We start from the raw sequence: 25,211 nt of genomic DNA, 5'->3' as shown, positions 1-25,211 counted from the left end.
TGTGCTGTTGGCTTTAATTGAATGTACCTGCACTGTAAATCCTGTGTTGTTGAGATACAGGTGAATTTATTTCTAGTTATAGTGCTGCTGGCTTTGGGTGTTCCTGTGCTGTAAATCCTGTTGAGATGCAGGTGATTGTATGTCATGTTATGTCAAGTGGCTGGTGAGTGTATATTCAACTTCTACCAACCCTTTTGAACTTTGCGCTACTGCAGCCACATGCACCAAAAATACCGATGCTGGTGCGCTTGGAGACGCCCAAACAGTCTATGCGCCAAAAAACGCTTTTCTCTTGTCATTGTGCTTGTGCAATTAGGGCCCTTAGTCGTAAAGGAAAAGAAAAAAGGCAAGAAACATAAAATGAAAAAAATAAAAGTACTGCACATATCCAAATGAAAAACTAAATATGAATGAAATGTGAGCAAAAGTGAACTTATTTCTGCAAATCTGGCAAGAAAGTGACATAGCACATATCATTTTAATTCTTAAAAGCCTTTGTTAAGTAAATGATTGTACAAAGGAACTCATTTTATAACACAGGAGTGTCTGATTTTACATACTGTTGCTGTTTGTCCTTGTATTACTGTATTTGTCATTGTGTTCCTGACAAATCTGGGTACGTGCACAAACACACAGATGCTCACAGATGCAAAAACACAGAGTGAAAAGAAACAGTTGACTCATCTCATTCCTAATTCCCTGCTGGCGATGGAGGCAGCTCTCAAGTCACTGAATTTGTTGCTAGAATGTGTTGTCTTTTCAGTTTGGATTAAGGTGAGAGTGAAGGCAGGAGGACGTCCTGGAGCCTGGGAGCTGTCCAACACCTCCTCTGTCACTGCCAGTGTTTCTGCTGCTTTTAATCGCAACACTTTTACATATTCAACACAACTGCCTGTAAAGGAAAGCAGATGCCAGGGCCCTTTTTCTTTAAATGTAGCTTAACTAATTCAGGCTAACAAGCATAAATACGAGGCTAAACAATTCTCATCCAGCTATTTTGGTTCTTTAAAGGCAGGTGGAAGATTGATTTGTAAATCCTGGATGGAGTTATCTTGGGTAAAAGTGCCCTCTTATTTTGAAAAAAAGGCACAATTAGTGAAGAGTTGAAACCATGAGCAGCATTCATATGATTGGCTGAGTGCTGATCATGTGATTGCAGTTACATGAGGTAGCACACAGGAGAAGCTTTCTGCCACCATATTTTCCTAAACTTAACTAAGTAGTTTTGTTGATTAAACCTTAGAGATTTATGGCAGAAAGCCCTGAAGGCTAACCTCCCCCGTGTGCCATTATAGGTGTATTGAGAACCATCCCAGCATGCATTGGGGCAATAGATTCATTCATAAAGTGGTTTTATGTTCTTGTGTTGTTACTGGTGTCATCAATTTGTGCTCCACAAGGTTTCCACTGTTTCCACACTTTTCATCACTGTTTAATACATTTTTGTGTTTACATGAAAAATTCCCATTTTAATGTCAAATTAAATAGATATGTTCTGGCTTAATTTGTCTTTTTAAGTTGGATTTTTTTTTACTTTTCACTCACAGTCTTCTTAAACTGAATTTGGTTTGGTCTCCTTTATTTTTTTTAGTCTCAATTTGATTTAGTTGTATCATGTATAAGTATAGGTGAGTTTTCATTGTGAAAATGTAATTGCAATAATTACAGATTATGTTCTCATCTAAAATCATTATTATATCAACAATCTTTTATTATGAATCTAAGAAAATAAGCTTTGACAATAAAATTGCTCTGACAACAGTTCCAGATATAAATAGCCCGCTTCGAAGAACCAAAATATGCAGACTCATGTCACATTGTCAAAATCCTAATCTGGATCATTTGGTTATCCACATACAAATAATGAGGCCCACACAAACACATGCAAACAACTCTAGCTAGCCTGTAAAGACTATTAAGGTTTGACATTGGTACAGCCTTTTGCAGAGTAGCCCAAGAGTTTGTGACAGGGTGTGACTGAATGGGAACTGCAGTCCGGTGCCACCATGCCTTCACACATGATCTTGGCACACTGGTAGATAACACTAGATGACAAGAACAATGAATTGTGTGTGTAAAAATGCTTCCCTATGACAATTAGGTTTCCCACTGTTGCATGGACATTTGTTACTGCTTGTGTGTTAGGACCTGTGTATTCAAGTGACATGAATGTCTCTAATATATACAAGGGGGAAAAAAAACACAAATTAAAATGTATTATATCACCGTTGTTTTGCACTTGCTTTTTGAGTTTCTCCCAACAGAGTTGAAGATATTACATTAGATTACTGTGCCCCTCTAAAGTCCAATAGATAAACTTGACTTAAAAGGTATCATGATAGTTGTTTTCTTGTGACATCTTCAAAGTGAATGTTAAGGCTATTTCTTCAGTTATTTAGTTGGACTTTTGGGACTCTGTTATTGACATGAATGACTAAAGCCTTATGCTTACTATGCAACAAGAAATGCAAAGTTAATTAAAGCTGCAGGCAGCGTTGGACAGGCCCTCGCTCCTCTGTGCGCGTCGGGGTTACTGGTGGACGCCACTCCTTGCAACCGTGCATTTGCGCGGCACTCAGACACCGCAAATGAAAAGGGAAGTCCCTGCTGACTTCAATAATACCTCACACAAGACTCTACGTCATACAGTTCATTAGCTGTGAAAGGGGTGTGGCTAAAGCATAGGGGGTGGGCCAAACCATGACCAATGAAAACGGAACTCTGCTGAGTTCAATGATACCTCACACAAGACTCTACCTTTAACGGTTCAAAAGCCATAAGAGGAGGGCATGGCCTAAGTACATGGGCGTGGTTAAAGTATAGGGGGCATCTCAGTATCACATGTAGACCACACATTATAAGTTTCATGTAAATCGGATGATGTTTGTCATATAAGGCGGATTTCCTGTTGCCAGCGGGGGACGCTATGACCAAAAGTAAATATTGGCCTGTAGATGTCCTCAGGCCTGGACCCTTGTCAAACCTGAGAAATTTTGGGCAGATATGACAATGTACACTAAAGTTACAACAACTTCTTCGTTCATTGATAAATGCTCAAAATGTCCGCCACGCCACGGCCACACCGATTGACGAAAAGTTTTTCTTTTAATAACTGTTCATCTTTAAGGTGTTGAGATGGTACAGACCAAATTTGAAGTTGATGGATGGAATCTCTCCGAGTAGTTCGTTCCTGTTGCCACTAGGGGGCGCTATGACTTTGAGCCAATATCAGCCTTTCCATGTCTTCAGGGTTGGACTCTTATGAATCCTGAAAAGTTTCGAGCCAACTGGACAATGTACACTCAAGTTACACCCACTTCCTGTTTCGATGGCGAAACACACAAAATGGCCGCCCCGCCACAGCCAGGCCCTATGACGAAAAGTTTTTCTTTTAATAAATTTTCATCTCTAACGTCTTAAGATGGTACAGACCAAATTTGAAGTTGATCGGATGTAATCTCTAGGAGGAGTTTGTTAAAGTATGACGTGGAAATGGCCAAAATCAGACTAATTTTGAACTTTCAATTCAAAATGGCGGACTTCCTGTTGGGTTTAGGGTATGGCTCCAATGACGTTTTTTGTACGTCTTGACATGCTACATATGTGTACCAAGTTTTGTTAGTGTACGTTAAACGTACTGCAGGGGCTCAATCTTTTTAACTTTGTAGGGGGCGCTAGCAAGCCATTTTTTTGCACCTATTCCCGAAAACCTTAAAATACTTTTATTTATTAAAAATATTTTCACCAGACTTGATGTCTGCCAATTTTGGTGAGTTTGTTAAGCCCCTCAAAAAGGCGATTCATTTGCCGTAATAATAATCCCTTCAGTTTCAATAGGGCCTTCGCCGCTGTCGGCGCTCGGGCTTTAATAACAGCTCTGGCTAAGGCCCCCTCCCTGAGCCCTTGTATTAGTACAATGATGATAGAAATGAGTAATAAACAAATTGCTTGGTAAGCTGTTCATATGATCGACATCGATCCAACGCTATTTCAGTCATAATTGTACTTTATTTCACATTGTACATTGTTACATCATATCAATCAATGCATACATTGTGATAAAACACAACATCGTTTGCTTCGTAATGCATGACTTTTTGCAGATTTCTTTCTTCCTTTTTTAATTGGAAAGGAGGCTGTGATGCACAGGATTAATGAGCACCAGTAATCTGATGTCTCCTACATACACAGGCAGAAAACAGAGTTATAATGGACCTGGTCTGATGTGTGCAGAGGTGTGTGTGTGTGTGTGTGTGTGTGTGTGTGTGTGTGTGTGGCTATTTTCTAGCAGTCTGGTGCAATTTGCAAGCGATTTAATGAAAGTAAAAGACAGTGGACAGTCGTGCGTTATGGCACTGTGCGGCACTTCTCAAATCAGAGGCTGCAGATTTATCAACATATGTGTTCTGCTGCCTTCAGGTGGCTGCAGGGATTTGATCAACTGAAGGGGAAACTTTTCATACGGTATAAAGCAGCTTTTATACACATCTACTGGCTGGGGAGTGTTTTAAAAAAACATGTTTATTTACGTTTTAAGTATTATTATGTTATTGCTGCTCATTTGCTCCGAGCAGTTTGTTTAAGACTTGAACCTCTCACCTGTTTGTGCCTCTCCTCCTACCTGTGTGCCAGGTTCTCTTCGCCAGGCGCCAAAATACCAGACGGATGGGACAAAGGGAATTTCAAGGCCATGACAATATCAAATGGTCGGAGTGCAGCCAGAAAAATTAGAAAAAGTTCAATAAACAAACTTAATTTTGTTGCACACCACTATATTTTAGTCTGTCTATTTATTTTGTGTTTGCAAAAACATGGTACCACTGCATATAATCCTTGTTTGAGGTATGATTTTAGATGCTTCCGACACAGGAACCATAGCTGACTTAATCTAAAATGCCAACTGTGACATCTTAAATAATGCTAAAAGTCTAAACAAGACGTGGTTAAAACCAAAACAATTTAATTTGTTGATGATCAACCAAGTCGACTTGATTCCTGGCCATAAAATGGCTTTATTATGAGGTATGGTGACTGATTGACTCTGACAACAACAATGTTAACAGTTTCACTTTAGGGACAGCATGTAGGGCCGGGGAGTCTAATTGAATTCCGCATTAGGGTCACACTAAAATTGATTTATAATTTCTTGTATCTTATTATCTACTCTTGACACACATATTAGAGACACTGATTTTTGAGATTAAGGTCTGCACACTTTTAATCAGGTCAGTGGGATTACTATTAGACCTTCTCATATAACCCAGTGAGCACTGTGTTTTATGTAAGCACTGCGTGTCAGGCAGGATAACACATTTCACCTCTGGTTCACAGCAATGACCCTGTATGGCGTTATAATCCAGGCTTCAGAGGTTTGATCCGAGTAAGAGCATTAGCATAAGCTATGGGAGGTCAGATGGACGTCTGAAAGCAATGATGGCAAGGACACATTAGCGGAGGATTAAACAGTCTTTTGCCATATGGTGACAAAAAGAGGAGTACTCCCCTCACACACCATTAACGTCTCAGGATGTCACCTTTGATAGCTAATTATTGTGTCACGCTATTCCCCATGAAATCTCCTTAGGTTTGACAGCTGATAACTGGGCCCTACTCAAATCTTAGGCCAGGGTTTTTCACGTGCATTTTCCCCCAAATGCGTAGGCATCTTGGCTTTTGTTGTAACAAGTAAAGAAAGTAAATGCTAACCTTTGTATGATTTTCTCTCAGACGCTGGTATATTACTAACACCGTCCTGACACCTAGACATGCCAAACTTATGTGTGAGGTAAAATAAGATTTTTTCAGGGAGACAGCCACAGACAAGACTTAAAGACAGCTAAGAATTTTCACCTCAAAAAACCTCTAAATCCAGCTCCAAAATGAGAACATGCAATTGTGGGTCACATCTCTCGCTCTATTAAGGAACGCTCATTGTCACAGCAATTGTCTAAAATTGTAGACTCAAAGAACAGCGTAGATGTTTTATTCTGTCTTGCCTGAGCAGGGGAAATGGACTGCAGCCAATGTTGACGTTATTATTTACACCATCTGTGTTTAAGAAGTCAAAACGTCCAGTGTGAAAAAGTCCAGAGTGGCAGGTTACTTTGAATAGATCAAGTCATCACTGTGAAATGTAGTAAAATGAACTCATTTGATGTAACATTTCATATTTAAAATGGCCCATTTCACAGATAATTGTTGTCATTCAGTACTCAGCACCCACTATTCACCTTCAGTTTAGCCAAAGCCTATCTGGCCATAATGTGAGGGGGGCATTAGTTGTGTTGCTGTGGCCCCTGAGCCAAAATGGATTTAGTAATCAGCGGACAAACCTTTTCTCAAACAGTTGGCTCGTTCCTGGGAAGTTGAAGTGTGCCTAGAGAGCCTGAGGATCGTGAATAAGGTACTTGAAGCAAACTGTATTTTGCTTTTTGGGTGTCTCATTTGAGAACAGCAAAACATCAGCTTTTGACATCAGCTGCCTGTTAGGAATCAGTATTCCCAATTTTACATACAGGAATTGTTAACAATGTCTGTGATGATTTCAGGTAGGCTACATTTACATGTCATAAAAAGGTGCTAAAAGTTGCCTGCAACAGCTGATCATGTTGCCTGTCAAATGGAACTCAATAGAGTAAAAATTAGAATCATCATCACCACAGTAGAGAATACACATGCCTGTTCAAATATGGGGTAGTTCATGCAGATATTTTGAACCATGAGCTAAAAGACCTCAAATTACAGTCAGTGTTGACTTTACAAACAAACAAAACAAAAATATTCTGAGTGATGCATTTAGCAGAATGTTTTAATAGTGGAATTAATACTCACTACACTGTGTGAATGAAATTATTTCACATACACAATCATTTATTACAAGTATTCACAAGGTTTTCACTAGGTTAAAACTAGTCTATATCCACGACGTTCCACTTCCGGGAATGGTCCGTTGCCGTCGGAAATTCCGCCGGATGTCACTCTTTACAGCCGGATGTCCTTTACCTTCTGCTTTCTTTGTGTTGGCATTCTAAACTCCAGTGGATTTCTGAGGACTATGGTTAACTGCTCCTCAGATCTCTGCAGGGTAAATCCAGACAGCTAGCTAGACTATCTGTCCAATCTGAGTTTTCTGTTGCACGACTAAAACAACCTTTGAACGTACATGTTCCACCAAAACAAGTTCCTTCCCGAGGCTATTTTGCAGTGGCACAGAGGTGCTGACCGGCGCATAGCGCCGCCCATGGCGATTGTGATTGGTTTAAAGAAATGCCAATAAACCAGAGCACGTTTTCCTCCCATCCCGGAATGCTTTGTGGACTAGCCAGACCCGTGAAGGAGGGTCTGGCAATACGAGTCTACTGTAGGTTAATAGTGACTGGAGTTTTAAGCAATTGAGTGAAAATTGCACATACATCTACTTTACACCACAGTGTACAGCAGGACCCATTGGCATGTTTAACAAGATTGATTCACCGCCAGTGGAGTAGTTCAGTGGGAATAATCACCTCCAGAGCACCAGTGCAATTAACTTATCATTGTTAGCCAGAACAACTTGTCATATGTCAGGGTTGTGTTTGTTTTGGAGTCTTTCACAGGTGCTTGCACTCATGTTGCTTAATTAGACCTCTTGTCAACACTGGGGGCTTGATTGACAGCTCTCCTGTTAGCCTTGTTTTACCTGTTAGGGCGGAACAATTTACATCATAATCATGGTTTTAGAGTTTGGTGACATTGTGTACTAATTCCCAGTATAGTTCAACATGACTCGAGGTCTAACTTGACAGAGGAATTGAAATACAACAAATACAAAAAACATTAAAAATGACCATGTAACATAAAGAAATAACATGAAAAGAACCGTTGAGGTCCTTTTTGTTGGACATAAGGTGGACATTAAGTTCAGTCCATGACACTTTCTCAGATTGTGTTCGCTCTGTGCACATGTGCTGCAATGGGCAGAAAAGAGTGACTTTGAGCTGCAGGCGATTGGGTGTCCATGTGAGTTTTTGTCTATGAGAGTGAAGAGAGTGAATAAGTGAGTGGACTGAGATATCCGAGGGTGAGAAAGAGGTTGTGGAGGGAGGCGCTGGACCGTGAACAAGCCATGAAGCGGAAAGGGAGGGTGATGACTGTATTAGGGGTGAAGGTGCAATCTGTCTAAATGAGTGACTCTTGTCTAAAGTGCTATCGGCAAGGTCCATGTGATCCTGGTCAACAACACAGACCATCCTGTTTGGAGGCGTCAATATGGAGCCAGACCTCATGACCTACCACAAAGGGAAGCCTCTGTGTGGCAACAAGTCCCCCTATTCAGCAACCGTCATCAAGATCAGCTAATGAGCATAACTAGAAACATTCTGATACATCACAAGATGCCTGCAAACCACACACAGTGCCACACAGGACCAGAAAGGCTGTGTTCAATTACAACAGGACACTTGTCACATAGATAAAATAATAATTAAACTCCTTTCATTATTGATTTTTAGTCTGGAAAAGTCCAAGAAGAGTCCAATGTTTTACAATAGTACAAATACATGGAATCATTTTTTATGATGAAAACAGTATTTGATCCCGATACTGCCTGCCTTCTTTGAGTCAGAGCGAGAGAAGAAAAGGAGGGCACGTCACCTCCCATCATCTGGAGAAGTCTTTCTCCTCATAGCACTTACTCTAGAGCCTCCCATGAGTGGCAGAGGGCGAGCCATTAAAGGCCTGCTGAAACACTACTGATACTGTCAGAAAGAGACAGGAGACATGGAAAGGCAGGCTCCACCGGACACTCTCACACTCACAGCTCTCACTGCTCCTGTCTATACTGTGTGTTAAGGTGTAATTTAATGATCAACATTTCATGGGACGCAAGGTATGAAGTTACATAATACATTTCTGTTGTTTGGGTTATAGAGACAGAAGAAAGTGTGAGGGTAGCAGTCAGAGCAAACGAGTGAGTGAGTGAGTGAGTGAGTGAGTGAGTGAGTGATTTACAAATCAAAGGGAAAGACAACATAAAGTGAGTAAGTAAAGGGCAGAGCCAGACATTGTAAACATTTAGGATTAGCCCAAACCTAGGGAGGTCCAGGGGCATGCTCCAGCATGAGATCTGACCTCCCCCCCCCCTTTCCACGGGTACATATGCACTATTTTTCAAGCCATTTGAGATAATAGAATAGAAAGGTGAAAACAATCCTGCCTATTTTACATCTAAGTAGAGAACAATTAGATACAAAATAGGCAGGATGATTTTTGAACTATCTTCATCATTCTGAAACCATAACACAAATTGTGTTAAGGATGACTAATTGTCACTCCTTCCACATAAGAAGAGGCAATAACTGTCTGATGCAACTATTTTTAAGTTACATAACATATAGGGTAGGAATTTGGCTTAAACAGCATTACTAAACTTGAAACCTCTTTCTGTTATACTGTGCTGGAGTAGTGTTCACAGAAGGACAAGCTGACAAATCTTCTACATTTGAATCCATGCTATAATAATCTGGGCTGCTCTTATTGCAAATAAAGGGATCTTTATCAGTGTCAAGTAAATGTGGTCTTCAATGAGCTGAAACCATTGGGTATTCAGTGGTGGGGGAAACAAAAGTTTAGACCCACTACCCTGTAATCTGATCAGGAGTCTGTCAGATTGAACTATCTTCCCATTGAATCCACAATAATGTTGTGAATATGGGGTGAAGACAAGTGTTTCACTGTTGACAATGTAAGGAATGGGGTGTCAGAATTGTATTTGCGCTCTGTGTCCCTCCTAGTTTGCTGTGATGATGCTTATTTGTAGGAAATACGAGGAGGGGGAGTAGAGGGAAAGGTGGTGGACAATGATACGCTTCACTGGCTGATGTACAGTGACAGACTGTCTGCAGTAAGAGGGGAATGTTGCATGTTAGGCAGGTCAACAGATGCTAGGCTGACAGTCAATGAAATATTCAAGTGAAGACACTGCTATCATGGATCTGATGTATGTAATGTCTCAGAAACAGACCCTGGGTAAGAACAAGAAATATGTTCCTAAAATACAGTATATGTCACAGGGACATGACATCACAAGAACAAAATGACATGGGATGTTTTTAATCTACCTTTTATGTGAGTCACGTTTTCAAGCCCACCTTACTGTAGGAATGGAAAGGCCCGAGGTACAATCTTATTAGCACTGGCCTCATTTCTTACCTACAGTATAATAATCAATGACAAAACATTTCTCTTTTGAGAAAGTAAAGCTTGAAATGATTACAACGGACATTGATGTGTCCCAGGAGCTCCTCATGCACTTGTAGGAAGGTGGAAAACTGATAAAGATCGATATTTGTTGCCAAAATTGCAATTGATACTGGGTATTCAGCATAAATCAAATATAATGTGTAGTCTTTTTTCCCATTTAAGTGGCTATATTTAAATAGTCTAGTGACCCAATAATAGTTGTCATTTATGCCAGCAACCTTTTAATATTTGGCTATATGTCTTCTTTAAATAGGGTAAACGAAATACAGAAGTGCAAAACATACGCAAACTCAACTCAAGGTTTGCTTACTCACTTGTTCTGGAGCTTTTGACCTTATCACTTCAGCAGATGGAGTTTGCTCAGTTGTCAAATAACTGTAGCAGTTAACTTTCCATTTTCTGAGCATGTTAAAAAATAAATTACAACCGAAATCAAAATTTATTTCATGAAATAAGCTTTATTGACTCAAACTTTTTAAAGTTGTCCCCACCTAAATATTCTGTCATTTTAAACCACATTTTATATAAAAAAGCCAAGATGTTATGTGCTATGTACAGTGTTACTGAGACAGACCTGTGGAATTTAAATTGTAGACTTCAGGTTCTCTGATCAACAACACACTGGGTGTAAAAAGATATTGGAGAGACTAGTTACTGTAGGGACACACTTGTTTAATCCCTTTACATTACTACCATCTACTGGAACATAACACCAGTGCACCCTGTAAAAATGTGAGCCTAAATATTACCTCTTTATTTAAGCTACACAGTAGCGGAAGAAAATATAAACACGGTTCTATTAACAAAGCTTATGATCAAGTGACTAGAAAACAGAAACATGTTTGAGTCATTAATCATGGCCATGATAACAGTTTCACACTGGACTAGATACTGTTCTTTGAACAACATAGACACTGCAACAAACATTACAGCACCGATTGGAAAATGAGAACTTTATTACAACACAGACATTGTATATCCAGTCACTTTCAACACATGTAGCTTACACAGTTAGTCCTGAAAACTGGTTGCAGTAAATACGAAGCCAGACCCAAGTATTGTCAAAAACAAACCACATGCCCATTAACATCTATTACCTCTGGACACTTCACAACATACACAGTAGATCTGAGCATGCCAGACTCCTGAAATAAACAATAAATTTGCATAATAATGTACTGTACAAACTTCTATTGCATATTGATGTACTGTACAAAACCAAAAAACTGCCCTGTAATATAACTGAAAAACATTAACCAGGTTTAGGATGCTATAATGTAGATGGTAATATGACAGTGGTGTGGAAGTGAAAAGTGCATGATACACAGCCATACTCACATTGACATATTCTAGAGATTCTCACCCGTTTGAGTCCTAAATATGAAAACCTGTGAAAAGCACCTCTGACTCATTTGTGCTAAGGCAACCATGACACTTTTATGGAGAAGGAAGGCAAACAAATCAGCTTAAACAGTAAGTCAGCTGACATGTTAACACAAGTTAGAACTTTAAATTTATGAAACGGGACCTTCCTGCATTCGTACCATATGGTGTATTATGTGCCGATTAAAACACAAGTTATGGGAGAAAACCACACACAAGGATACCATATATGAAAACAAATGGGAAGGCCTACTGAAATGGTGTTAGTGCCTTATAGCGGATACTTAAAATGAACTGGATGTTACCCAAACAAAAGTCAAGGGCAAAGCACTCCTAACCACCTTCCAGAGAGGCACAGGTATTGATCTTGGCTTTTACATCAGCACCCGATACAATACAAATAACCATTGGCCACATCATCAATGACAATGCTTGGAATGGATCAACCCTCCAGCAAAGAAATGGGCAAAAGGGTCAATTCACTAAAACCACACATGTACATCGGTAGATACCACTAGGAAAAGTGAGAAATATATTTTATGTTTTTTTTTTTTTTTTTTTTTTCCCTGCTTTGGGTGAACTGACCCTTTAACACCTCCTCACACACTATGCATAAGATACAACAATTAGCTGAGTAGCAATTGTGATCATGACAGTACATAATTAGCCACTGGTAAAGACACAAAACTAATAATATAGGCTTAAAAAAATCAGTACCTACATAATTACCTTAGACCATTGCTTGCACAATTTTCCATTATTTTGCATGCTACAGTATTACCACTACCAGGTACTTTGATTGCACCTGATTAAACAATAAAAGAAACCCCTAACGGTGGCATAGTAGCACATTTGATCTAAGAGGAAAGATTCCAAACACTTGGTCTGAGGTATTGACCCCAATGAAGGAAAGACTGGCATGTTATAGCATCCAACAAGTAAAAACAAATACAAATCTGAACTGGAAGATCGCTTGTGTCACAATTTTGGTGAGCTGATGTTGTCATATATTGTAGTGATCCATCTTCTTTAAAATATGTCTTTTGGATATACTAAACATACTTATAAGTATGAAAATAGATTGTGTAGATTGAATGGATCTAAATTTTCCGCGAACACTCAAATTTAAAGAGGGGACAGGAGAGCAAGAAGAAAAGGTTAAAACAGCAACACATTTACAATCTCAATTTTCATATTTACAAAAACCAAAAGACTTTGTATAAAAAGTATACATCTAGGACTAGGCCTGTGGCACACCTGATACATGAGCAAAGTTGACACGATGCAGATTATCCTTCTATCCTCAGGGCAAAAACACCGTTTCTATGAAACAAGATTCAGCACACGCACAAGGCAGCGTTGTGGTGCTGTGCTCAGGGGAGCTTCTCTTTTTGGAGCGCGAGTTTGACGGGATTCTTCGATTTGTACATTGCTGTGAGGCGTCTTCTGGGGGAAACTTTTGTTGGAAGACCGGCCAAGCAGACGGGGAGGACCTCTAAGTTCAGGGGGGATGTGCGGAGAACGGCGAGACCTTTTTAACGAAGGAGTTGCACAGTCCATTTGGGTTGTAGAGTCATGCTTTTCGAAAACATTCACGGAACCCTCTGAGGGGGGCAGTGTGGCCCTCACAGAGTCAACATCAGGTAAGAGCTGTGCCGTGGCACAAAAAGCTGCTTCATACAGCCCAAATGCCTTCTCCGCAGCTGTGGAAGCATTTGCTGCATCAATCCGCTGACATAAAAAAAAAAAAAAAAAATGCAAATAAGATATAATTTAATATCATATATTATAATATACATGTATTTATACATTTAAATTAATTCAAATGATGTCGGTCAAAAGCTCTGAAACACAACTTGCTATTGATCAATCTAAAATGAATAAATGAGACACAGATGAAAGCTGTTACAAATGGACAAAGACTAAAATCATGGAAATAAACAACAGTTTGACAAACAATATTGAGTTAAGATTGTAGAGAATCTAGGCAGTGAAAAAAGATAAATGACTTTCAATTAAAAACGCTGAAGCTGGGTAATTTGGGAGGTAGAAGCATTCCAAGTGCTCTCCATCTTGTAGCGACTCACTTTGAAAATATGTATATATAGTGGTCTGTTCAAAAATATTAAGGCTAAATCAGAACAACCAAATGGCCATCTTCTCCTCCCAAAGAAAGTCCCTCTCCTCTTTAAAGGGTTATGTAAAGTACAGATCTGGTCTTTAGATACTGTATTTTATCAAAACTGGATGATGAGACAGAATTAATAGAGATAAATATGACATTTGTTGATCAAATACCATAGTAATTGATAAAAAGCAAACCATCACCAATGTTACCGTCTTCTCACTTGGTACATATTCAAATGGAATACAATAAACTATAAAGGGTGTGATATCCAGTATACTGTAATAAGTGTTGGCACTTTGAATTGTCTTTTCAAAATGTTGACAATATATTTTAATAAGCCATTTTAATTCCACTGTCTCCCTCTCCTGGCTAAAGTGGGAAGAAGGTTTAAGGTGGCAGTGGTGATGGTAACCATCTTTAATTAACAATGTCCTTTCATGATTTTTAATTGGTTATCTCACTTTCATGAATGGACTTGGTTAATACTGGGCAGCACATTCAAAGAAATACATTATCTACAGCTCTCTTAGAGCACATTCAAAGAAATAAATTATCTACAGCTCTCTTACAGCAGTGCAATATCAATACAGCTGTAGCTTTTCAATTCTCCCCAGCAGAGAGGACCAACCAGCTGTAAGGGATGTTTGTCATTTTTATATCCAAATAGCTGCATTTTAGCCACCAGGTTCAACAAGACAAGCCTGGCTATTCTGCTAATACATCATATAATTCATTGGCACGTTGATACATTTTTATAACAGTCACCTCACTACCACTCCAGGCATGGCCATCCCTCAGGTTCTTCTCCATATATCCCATCTTCTTCAAAAAACATGTCATCATCAGGCTCCTCCTGTTGGCCCCGAAAACAAAGAGTGATTTGTTGAAACCAATGGTCCAATGATAGAAAATGCCGATATGACCTTACATCAACAGCCATCAGCGACTACAAACTTTCATATTCTAAAAGGACAATTCCGGTCGATTTCAACACGTAGCTCTGTTGTTTGTGGTCACGGAGTAATCGGTGTTGCCTATACCGAGTTATGCTCCTGCTACAGTTCGCACCCAGGCAGCTGAAACGGGGCAGGTTTTAAACATGCTTTTTACATTACATTACATTACATGTCATTTAGCTGACGATTTTATCCAAAGCGACTTACTATTAAGTGCTTTCAACCCTGAAGGTTCAAATTCCAGACAACAAGTACTAAGTGCAAGTACATTAGCTTTAAATAAGCAAAGCTACAAAGAGCCATATGAAAGTGCAGCTTCAAGAAATATATATAAACTTAGCACAAAAAGTAAGGAAATTTATGTTTGGTAGATTATTTCTCTATGATAACAATGCTTTTTGGCAAGAAATCTGATACCGTTGGAAAGCCTCTTTAGTTCCCTTTCAAATGGTGCCCCATTTGTAAGGAACATGCATTTGTGGGATGAGCAGCAGCGCTGAGTATGTGGATGGCGCCCATGAAATATTTGCCAAATGTTCTCTGTCAATGCCAAACAGCTTATTCTGCCATTGACTCATTTGGTTTTTGGTGGATTGGATGATTGAAGTTTGAAGAAACAAGACATATTGGCAATTGAACAATTTATTCATTTCACAAACAGGAGCCTCAGTAGCGTGTGGAAGAACCATACACAGCCACAACAGCCTGGCACCTCCTCCTCATGCTGGTCACCAGCCTGGTCACACACTGCTGTGGGATGGCATCCCATTCTTCAACCTATGCAAGTACTAGTGTCTTGAAGCGGATGCGGGCAGCAATTGGTAACCAGTGAAGAGAGCGGAGGAGCGGTGTAGTGTGAGAGAACTTTTGGCCTCTTAACATGTTCAAGATGTCATTACAAGTGCCTAGCCATGTGAACTGATTCCTTTCGAGTGAACACAGTGAATATGACTGCAGTAGATGTGAAAGAAATTCATACAAGTTGTGCTAATTCAGCCAGTGCACATACCTCCGTTTAGTTCTGGTGTTCCGGTGAAGTCCACACAAGTCGATTGTCGAACTCATACAATCCGATATTCCCAAACTTATTTTTTCCACCAAAAAACGATGGTCAAGAATTGCCGTGGTTATGTCACTAACCCAATCTTGTCGTTATCCCAAAGCTCCGTCTTCGTCTGTCAGCTGACAGTCTCCACTGTTGTGTAGTTACCCATGAGGCTGGTCTGAATACCATTTTTTGAGCTTCGAAGCTTCGGTAGTAATGAGCATCGAATATTCGAAGCTTCGGAGAGAGGGGGCTGAACATATTATTATCTCTAATAAAGGCAGGAATCTCTATGTGTCTGTCTGTTTGTTTGCATTTTGATTATTTTGAGAACCTTTCATCCAAACGACTTCACAAGGGAGTGCAGTGTCGTATTGGTGCAATATAGATAGACAGGCCAGACGCGTTCAGAATTAATAAACTTTTAATAAACTACAGAACAGCGCGAGCAGGAAGCGGCGCGCCTCACGCGAGCAGGGCTTATATACCCCGAGAACGGAGACTTGACTAATGATATAAAACACACACACACACACACACACACACACACACACACACACACACACACACACACACACACACACACACACACACACACAGATCTGTTAACTTAAGAAAAGCTACGTTTTTACTGTTCGTCATTAACTGCCATAGCCTATTTGCAAGTCACATTATTTTCCATGAAAATTAAGTGCACATTTTTATCACGTGTAAATGGCGGATAAAAGCAGCTCGTTCTACTTACAGAACTCAGGTGATTTCTCAAGCTTGATGTGCGGTTGTGGTAGACCAGTTTCAAATTGCATATTTGACACTCTGCCTTTGTCTTGTCCTCACTTAATTTAAAGTTCTCCCACACAGATGAAGTCTTCGGCATTTTTGTCTTCTTTTGGCTGAATTGCGACGGTAATGACGTTCAACTCATGGGCGTTTTAACTGGGGCATGTGACATGTAGGAACACTTTAGTAGTCCAAGAAGAAGCAAATATATGTATTAAGTATAACGAGGGTGGGTTGTCCATCCTATTAAAATGGCTGGGCTATATAAGAAAATTGTAAAAGAGAGTATTATATTTCGAACATATTCAAGCGCGAATGAGAACCGTTTGGAGGGGGATGCCAGGTTGTGCAAAAAAAAAAAAAAAAAATATTCGAATGTCAAATTTTCAAATCGAATACCAACCCATACCAAACCGAATATTCAAATATTCGGGTCCAGCCCTAATGAGCACGCGCAAGAACTCAAGCCTTGTTGGAGCTGTGCAGGCTCAGCTGTGCTACGGCCTATCTATGTTGCTACATAGTCATTACTATGGACATAACCACAGCAATTCGTGACCACCCGTTTTTTGGTGGAAAAAATAAGTTTTGGAACATTGGATTGTATGAGTTCGACAATCGACTTGTGTGGACTTCACCGGAACTAAACGGAGGTATGTGCACCTGTGTGATGTGTGATGATTTATATGGTTCCTCCTAATGAAACCTTTCACATGGAGGATGCAACGATGCTCTGGCACTCACCTGTGGGACCTGACATGTGTTATAAGTAGTTCCTGGGAATGGAACATGGTCCATTCCTGTAGACATGTCAACAATGACCTCATCTTGATGCATAGGGATGGGTGGGTCCCCGCGCACCTGTAGGGCCAGGACAATAACCGTTGTGTTGTCTGCACGGAGCATGCGTTGTTTCCAAAACAGTAGGGCTGTGCATCCCAGCCGGCAGGCGCAAGACATTCCCTTTGGTCCCTGGAAGCAAAAATTAAAACAATTTTTTTTAAAAAAGAGGCAGCAGGAGGAGAAAGAAAATTAATGATTTCATAAAATCCGGTAAATTCTAAAGCTTCCAGGCTTCAACAAGTGTGAAGATAAATACTCCTACTGCTACTATTTTCAAGCTGTCGATATTATAACTACTGTAAATAAATAAAAAAAAAAAAAAATCACATTCCATACTACGGGATTAATTGTGAACCACGTCTCATAAGAAGCTGTATTTCTCGTACAATTACAGTACGTACCACCATTTTGTCGTGGCTAGAACACATATTGACCGCATTATTGGGTGGCATCATATTCCACAGTCCGTCACTGCCGAGGATGATGTAGCGATGCCGTTTGGGGTCAAGCGTCATCACGGTGGTGTCGGGCTCTGGAGAAACCACAAACTCCCCGCTGTAGAAATCGTAGCTCCATAGATCACCTTTCAACAGATAGGGAAATATTATCACTTTTGGAGCAATAACTAAACAAAAATGATTGATTACAAAACACCCAGTATAACTGTATGGACACTAATCCTAACAAACAAAAGTGGTATCTTTACCGAGGGACCGGGCCACAGCAAGGAAGGGGATCTGGTCAATGACTGTACTCCTCCTCACAGGGCCGTTATGGGTCAGCCTGGGTCTCTTCCACACAACACGGTTCACCCCAGATTTCTTCATTACACTACAGTTACAAGAATGACACAGCGTACTTCAACACAAAGGCAAGTTTTCAAGCTTGACAGGAAATACAGCGATGATGAAAGGGACAAGTGCAAGAAACTATCTGCCTCTCCATGTGATGCTCTTTGGCTGTTTGACATAGCCCCCTGACCTTATAATAAAACTCAATCTTGAAAAATGTCCTGCTCACCAACTCACCTGCCACCCAGTCGTTCAATCCTTTGTTTTTCTTTAGGAAGTTCAGGTTTATGGTCTTGTGTTATTTCAAGTGCCTGGAGCCTGATATCAGAGTCATTTTCTTGCACGCCAACCACTACTGCCGAATCCCCTACATGGGCAACGTACATGTGAACTCCACGGATCACAATCACGCTGGCTGTGGTGCCTGATGTACTGGGCAGGCCAGTAATAGTCTTTGGCCATTCCGCTGTAAGAGCAAAAGATCGATAAAAAGGAAAATGATTGTTACTCACTGATCATTACGGTAAAAGTTTGTAAGGGAAACACTGTTGGTAGTATCAGTAAGGGCAGTAACACAATGCCAAAGTGTTGATACATTGTCCATTAAGAAAAACTAAAAATTCATCACTTGATGATACTGAAACCGCAACATACAGGCTATTAAATACTACAGGAGTAGTTTTTTTACACAAGGCATATGGTTAGATTTAAGACAAAAGTAACACTTAACAAAAGTATCACTTGCAGCAACTAGTAAAGAGGGAATCTCTTTCTCTCTCTTACTGGAATTATGTCTGATTTCCACAATTCACCAATGGAGGCATAAGAGGGTTATGAATAAGGAATATAATATGATAATTAAGAAGCCTTTCAATCTGGCATTAAGGTGTTAATATTGTCTAGGTCAGGAAGCCTTTCCTCGTCTTTAAAACCATCTACCACAAGATATGATAGCACACACACATGTAAAGCTTCTTTCTGCATACACAGGAGTTCAATACATGTAAAACAATTTGCCCACAAAGAGGTTTAGACTCAAACACAGAAGATATTTAAAGAATGTGCTTAATTTTATGAAAACTCTGCAAATCTGCAAAACTATCACTATCACATAACACTACTGATGAAAATAGATTCTGATAGCCACCGGTAAGAGAGCGGTTTCATAAAGCATGACGACACATAATCCAGGCTTACTTGAGTACATCTGACTTTTTTTTGGAGAAACTCAGTTTCATAAAGCAGGATTAAATAGGTTTGACCCATGCTGCCATAGAAATCTATCGATGTAGGGTAGCCTTGTGCTAGTTTTAAGTCTTCAGCTGAGGCTTAACCAGTATTACATTCTACTAACCAGACTGAAACACCCCATTTTCTCCCAAATTACACCCCAACAGTCCCTCATTACAGCACACAGTTACTCTATACTTGTGTCAGGATCAGTGTCACTGGTGATCTTCAACAAGCTGCCAAAGCTTCTCTTTGGCTTTGTGGTTTTGTCCATTTTCACTTTAATATTGGATGGTTAATATCATAGATGTGCTGCTGTGTGGCATGTGGACATCACAGTTTGCTTTACTTGTCTATTTTCTTCATAGTGAAATGATGTGATCTGGGCATCATGTCTCCGGTTAGTTTTACAGTTGTTACTCAAAAAGACTTTTTACAATCAGTCTTACTTCTTCTAGGTTCCTTTATAGACACATTTCCCGATCCAGTGCCACTTTCTACAAACCCTTTCTGCAGAAAGATATAATAGAAGATATAACAGAAATAATAGGATTTTATAATGCACATGTATACTAGGACTGCACAGCTAAATTGAGTTATTTACGATTGCAAGTTAGCAAAATGTTTATTTTTCCCTTTCAACCCTTGACCCACTTCTATCTATGTAGCTAGTGTTGTGATGAAAACATCCCAGTAGGGGTTATGTCAACTCTGAAAGCTGTGTTATGGTCAGATGACGGCTCATTGTGTTCATTTGTAATAGGATGGCTCATTTGGCAGAGGAATGGACATCACCATACCAGCTGAGTAGGACACCGCAACAATTATGAACAATAGGCAGCAATCAATATGAGGGAGGGGGGGGGGGGGGAAGACATACACGTAGGCTAACGTTAACTTTGATGACTTACGTAGCTCTTTCCACATTGCATGGTGACAGGCGATGAACCCTTTCTTTAGAGCAGCACACACTTCACTGTGATCCTTCGACCAAAAGCCCCGCTGTCTTTTCAATAACTCCCACAGATTCTCTCTTGCGAAATGTGCTGCTTCTCGACCCCCGTGGCCATCAAAGACAGCGAAAAACGCCACAGACCTCCGAGCGTCGACTGCTTGCCCTGCGACTTTTTCCTCAGATACCGGTGCGCTGTTGTTGCCACTGTCCTCTTCTGATAGACTCTCTACCCACATTGCAGAAACTGGGGCAGATTCGGCAGCAACGTTCTGATCATGTGTCTCATTTTCAGTCTGTTTTGTAGGTTCACTCTCCGTTTTCCCCTGTCCTCCATGTCCCTGCGACTTTGGATCATCTTCGCCTGGCGACGGCGACTGCGTCGGCTCGTACTCGATTCTTATATCGACAACATCCTCCATGTATTTCCTCCCACCTTGCACGGAATATGCACTCATACGAAATATTATTCCCTCGTCCATGATTGTTAACACCAAATGGTAACTATCTAAGCAATATAAGGGCACATGTAGTTGTTAACTGTAGCTTGCAAGCTAAATTTTCGAACCGATTTTGCCGCGAACGTATGGCCGAAGGCTTCCTTCCTTTTTGTTTATCTTCTCCGAGACGTCCCGCTGTACGTAATGACGTCCTGTTTTTCCAGGAACGACTTTGCAACTACGCATGACACGCATGACTATGCTGCCTTTACTGGCGCTCGAAGAAGTTGGAATTAGATGTAGCGATCACATTACAGACCACTAACAACTGCAAATTGTTGTGAATATGACCTTTTTCATGACTCGCTTGATGATATCGTCCTCAGCTTGTCATAGACGAATCCCAGCTGCTGTGCTATCGCAATATGGTAACTCAAGAGAACTTTCTAAAATACGCTTAAAAAATGAGGAATTTTGCCCATAACCCCCCCCAGTATGACAGAACGACAGCCAAAGTAAGCAAACGATATTTAAATTTTTTTTTTTCCTGTTGTGGCCATAGACCCATAGACAGTTAATAGACTGCATTGTTGTGACAGCAATGAGTCTATCCTCCACAAATATTTACAGACGCAATATTACAGCTTGCATGCAGCTTTTAAATGTTTGGGAAATGGCCATTAAATTAATCGTAAGCTAATAATTCAAAACTAAGCTAACGTTAAACCTAACGTCAAGTTACTCGGACACAGTGCAACACGTGTTCCTTTCTTTAGCAAACCTATATTGCCTTAACGTTATCTTTAAAAATTTGAATTATAATATTTTGGCTAATTTGAAAATTTTCAAAAGCCGTGTACTTTTAATTGTCAGTATACGTAGATATACACTTAAAAGACTTTTTCTGACCTGATCATACATGACTTGGAGTGGCCTCAGGCTTAACTTACACCACAAGTGTTTTAACACCTAAACTTGGGTGAAGGTGAGGATAAAGGCATTCAGGAGGACATGTTGGCATGTCACAGCAGGTAAAGCACTACAGGTGTAACAGGTTCAATTAATGAATGAATTCCATTTAGCTGCTTTGTTTTCAGGTTCCCTGTTGTGAATGCTGGCTCACTGTCACAGCTTACTGGAGCACTGGAATAGAATGAGGCCATTGTTAGTGTTATTAGCATGGCTATTAGTAACACCTGTTCTTTTTCTGCAATGCCAAGTCCAAACTCTGCTGTGAAAAGGCCTATCCTGCTCCACAGCCACTGTCAGTTCAGCAATCTCCACCACACCCCAGCTGTTGTCGAGGTGTGTCGGCATGTCAGCTTTGCTCGTACTCTTACTCTATATTAGTTTATTGAATGTGGCTTATACATGTATTTTTAATTTGCTTGTGTCATGAAACATTGTACACCCCGTTTCCAAAAAATGCTTTTAATGTAAGCTTCTAGTCCAGCATTCATCTTAGATCTGGGTTGGGTTTGTGTCTTTTGGGAACTTGTGGTAGGTGTTTGCGTGCGTGCATGTGACATGTTTGATAAAACATCCCATCTCACAGGGGAGGTGCATGGAACTCATTACCGTCTGACCTAATGAACCCTGTGGTGACAACTTGAGATATGTATTCTCCCCCCAAATTATTTGCAAAGCCAATAAGTGTTTCAGCCTGATGATTTTAGATTCACTCCAAATCAATCTACTTAATGTGATTATGTCGTACAAAGCATTCACTAAACACCATGCTTGTTGCTCATAAATACAATTCAAATTGTGCATGCCAGCAATGCCATGCACTGTACCTGCGTTGTGCAAGTTGAATGAATGTAAAGCTACGTCTAGTGGAAGTTTTAAAAGAAAAGGACGTGGATCATGTTGTAGTGTTGCAGTGTTTAAAAATACAACATATTTAATAAAAAACAAACTATAAGAAAATAATAATCATATTTTAAGTTGTATTATTGCCTGTGTGTTTGCATGAGCTCTTTATTAAGTAGTAGAGTAATGCCTGGTGGAGGCAGTGTTGATCCAATCAAATAACCTTAATCCTCCACCATTTCCCCCACTTTTTCACAGAAATTGGACATACATAGTTTAAAAAAGGAATTATCACAAAGGGCATGATGACACCACATGTATCTATTTTATCACAAGTAAAATTCTACAAGGGATCTCATATGTTGATGCATTGTCTTTATATGAAAACTACTTTCACATTCATTATCATACGACACACATTGATTCATGACTTGACAAGGTAATCCCACCTATGGCAGACTATGTGTATATGTACTGCTAATGTGTGTATGTAAGCATGCATTTATGCCTAAGGTCACAAGTGACAGTGTGCAAGTAGTACAAGTGTGTGTAGTGTGTATGGAGATGCACAGTATGTGTGTTATGCATTACAGACATGCCTTTTTGGACTTGAGAGATGTGGTTGTTGAGATTGCTCTGAAATATTGCTGTTTTTATTACATAAAGTTCACAAACATTTTTTTAAATCTTTGGTTTGCATTGCGATGACCACTACCACAGATAAATGATTGATGTAAATTTACAAGCTAAAATAGATGCATGGTAATAATCAGATGTCTTTCCAAAAAAGGACACATACTTGTTACCTCAAGTTGGTCTTATTGCAACCTAACAAAATCCCAAAACCTATATGCATTCCTTTCAAGACCTACTCAGCTGTGAGCTTTGATGGTGGTTTTCCCTTCTTCTTTCAGGGAAAATCTTTACATCTCTCTGTTGTGTATGAGAGAGGTAGAGAGTAAGAGAGGGAGAGAGAAGATACATCTGCTTTAGGGGAGAAATAGGAATTTCCCACATTATACTTTCCCTCAGTGTCTTCATCCCTTCTCCATCCCTTAATACCCAAAGCGCTGTCCTTGACTTTAACCCTGAAAATCCCATGTTTAAGTATCCACCCTCTTCTTCATTTTCGTTTGTTCTTTCTTTCTTTCCTTCTTTTCTTCTTCCTTCCTTTCTTCATTCTCTTTACTGTTGATGTCCATTAATAGTCTAGCCCTCTGAGAGGCCCTGTCTGCACACAGGCCACTATTAGAGATGAAGAGGCAAAGTGATTTCCATGTAAATGGTGTCAGAATGTCATTTTCAAGTGAAGCTGCTGAGAAAATGAATTCCTGAAGACGAAAGAGATTACCAAGGGGCAATGACACCTGGATTGCATTCTCACAGATTCCCCATGCAGCTCTTGAATAATGGTCCATCCACAAAAATAGCTTTGTTTGGCTCCCTGCCTGCTGAAGTGTCAGTCAGCCCAACCAAAGAGGAGAAAGGTAATGACACTCAAATATTACCATATAAATGTATGGTAATTTAACCATTTTTTGATATGAGCAAATCACAGTTAAACTGTGTGTGTGTGGGTGTGTGTGTCTATGTCTTATTGAAGGCATTTGTTTCCCTAATTAGCATATAGGATGGTCAAAGTGTAATGATTAATTGGTGATGTAACAAGGTAAATATATCATATGTGGACCTCAGTCGACCTCCGGGCTGGCCATTAGTCTATGTGACAGGTTCATCATACAGCTAAAAACAAAACAAATGTTAAGACCAAGACCATGGAACAGGGCAAAGAGAGAATAGAACCAAGGGTCAACAGGTTTCAACCCAAATCTCTCTCTTTTTTTCTTTTTCTAACAGAGAGAAGACACATCAGGGTAATGCCCTTTTCCAACACGTTCACAGAGGTTAGTGCAGACTCGTCATCTCACTGCATGTAAGAATTGAAATAGATTTGAGATTCTCTGGGTTGATTACTCAACTAACTAAAACATTTCAACACATGTTAACAAGCTGGAAACAATCAATACAATTAACTAATTCACCCTGAAAGTTGTATCTCTTATCTGTATAAATATGTATGTAATATGTTAAGGTGATCTCTGAATATATCGAGCCTTTTATTAATCATGCTATTTATGTTCTTAAAAGGAGATGGATGGTGGAAAAAAATGATTAAGGGTTGATTTTGCAGATGAATGAGTGCAAAGAGGTATATTACAACTAAGTTGTTGAAAACACCCAAACTGAACATCTGTAAAATGCTCTGACTTTACAGATGTTGTAGGATTGAAATAGCAATTATCTTACATTGTGATTGTCCAGCATTTTCTGTGCAAACTCACTAGCACCAGCAATGAGCTTTTCCTTCATTTATTAGCTTTAAATTAATAAATTAGATGGGAAATGGGAAAACACAGTCACTGAATAACATTGATAGCAACATGCTTTTTTTTCTACTTCCAGAGTTTGATGTTAAAGCATAACTCTCCCCAAAATGCAACCTAGGGTCTTTTTGTGAATGTACCCGAGTCAAACTTTCGTTTAAAAGCATATTTAGGACGGAAGCGTCACTTTTAAGATTTACCGTATCTTCGTTTTTCGGTCAAATGACC

At 39.8% G+C, this 25,211-nt stretch overlaps 1 protein-coding gene and 1 long non-coding RNA gene across 2 annotated transcripts; one reads left to right on the top strand and one right to left on the bottom strand.

Moving 5' to 3' along the window:
• Positions 1–86: 86 nt before the first annotated feature.
• On the top strand, positions 87–25,211 carry LOC118496613. Its single transcript, XR_004899220.1, has 3 exons — positions 87–97; positions 2,146–2,152; positions 25,065–25,211. It is a non-coding gene; the product is annotated as an uncharacterized LOC118496613 (long non-coding RNA).
• On the bottom strand, positions 11,173–20,993 carry LOC116064895 (protein phosphatase 1D-like). Its single transcript, XM_031320263.2, has 7 exons — positions 20,307–20,993; positions 18,403–18,631; positions 18,081–18,205; positions 17,776–17,957; positions 17,276–17,503; positions 14,516–14,603; positions 11,173–13,353 (listed from the first exon to the last, which is right to left on the bottom strand). The coding sequence occupies exons 1-6, from the start codon at positions 20,827–20,829 to the stop codon at positions 14,520–14,522; spliced, it is 1,371 nt and encodes a 456-aa protein (XP_031176123.1). The 5' UTR covers positions 20,830–20,993; the 3' UTR covers positions 11,173–13,353; positions 14,516–14,519.

The sequence above is a fragment of the Sander lucioperca genome, chromosome 13, assembly GCF_008315115.2.
Source record: "Sander lucioperca isolate FBNREF2018 chromosome 13, SLUC_FBN_1.2, whole genome shotgun sequence".
In the NCBI taxonomy this organism is placed as follows: domain Eukaryota; kingdom Metazoa; phylum Chordata; class Actinopteri; order Perciformes; family Percidae; genus Sander; species Sander lucioperca.
Note: the sequence above shows the minus strand (reverse complement) of the source record. Positions and strands in the feature narration are given on the sequence as shown.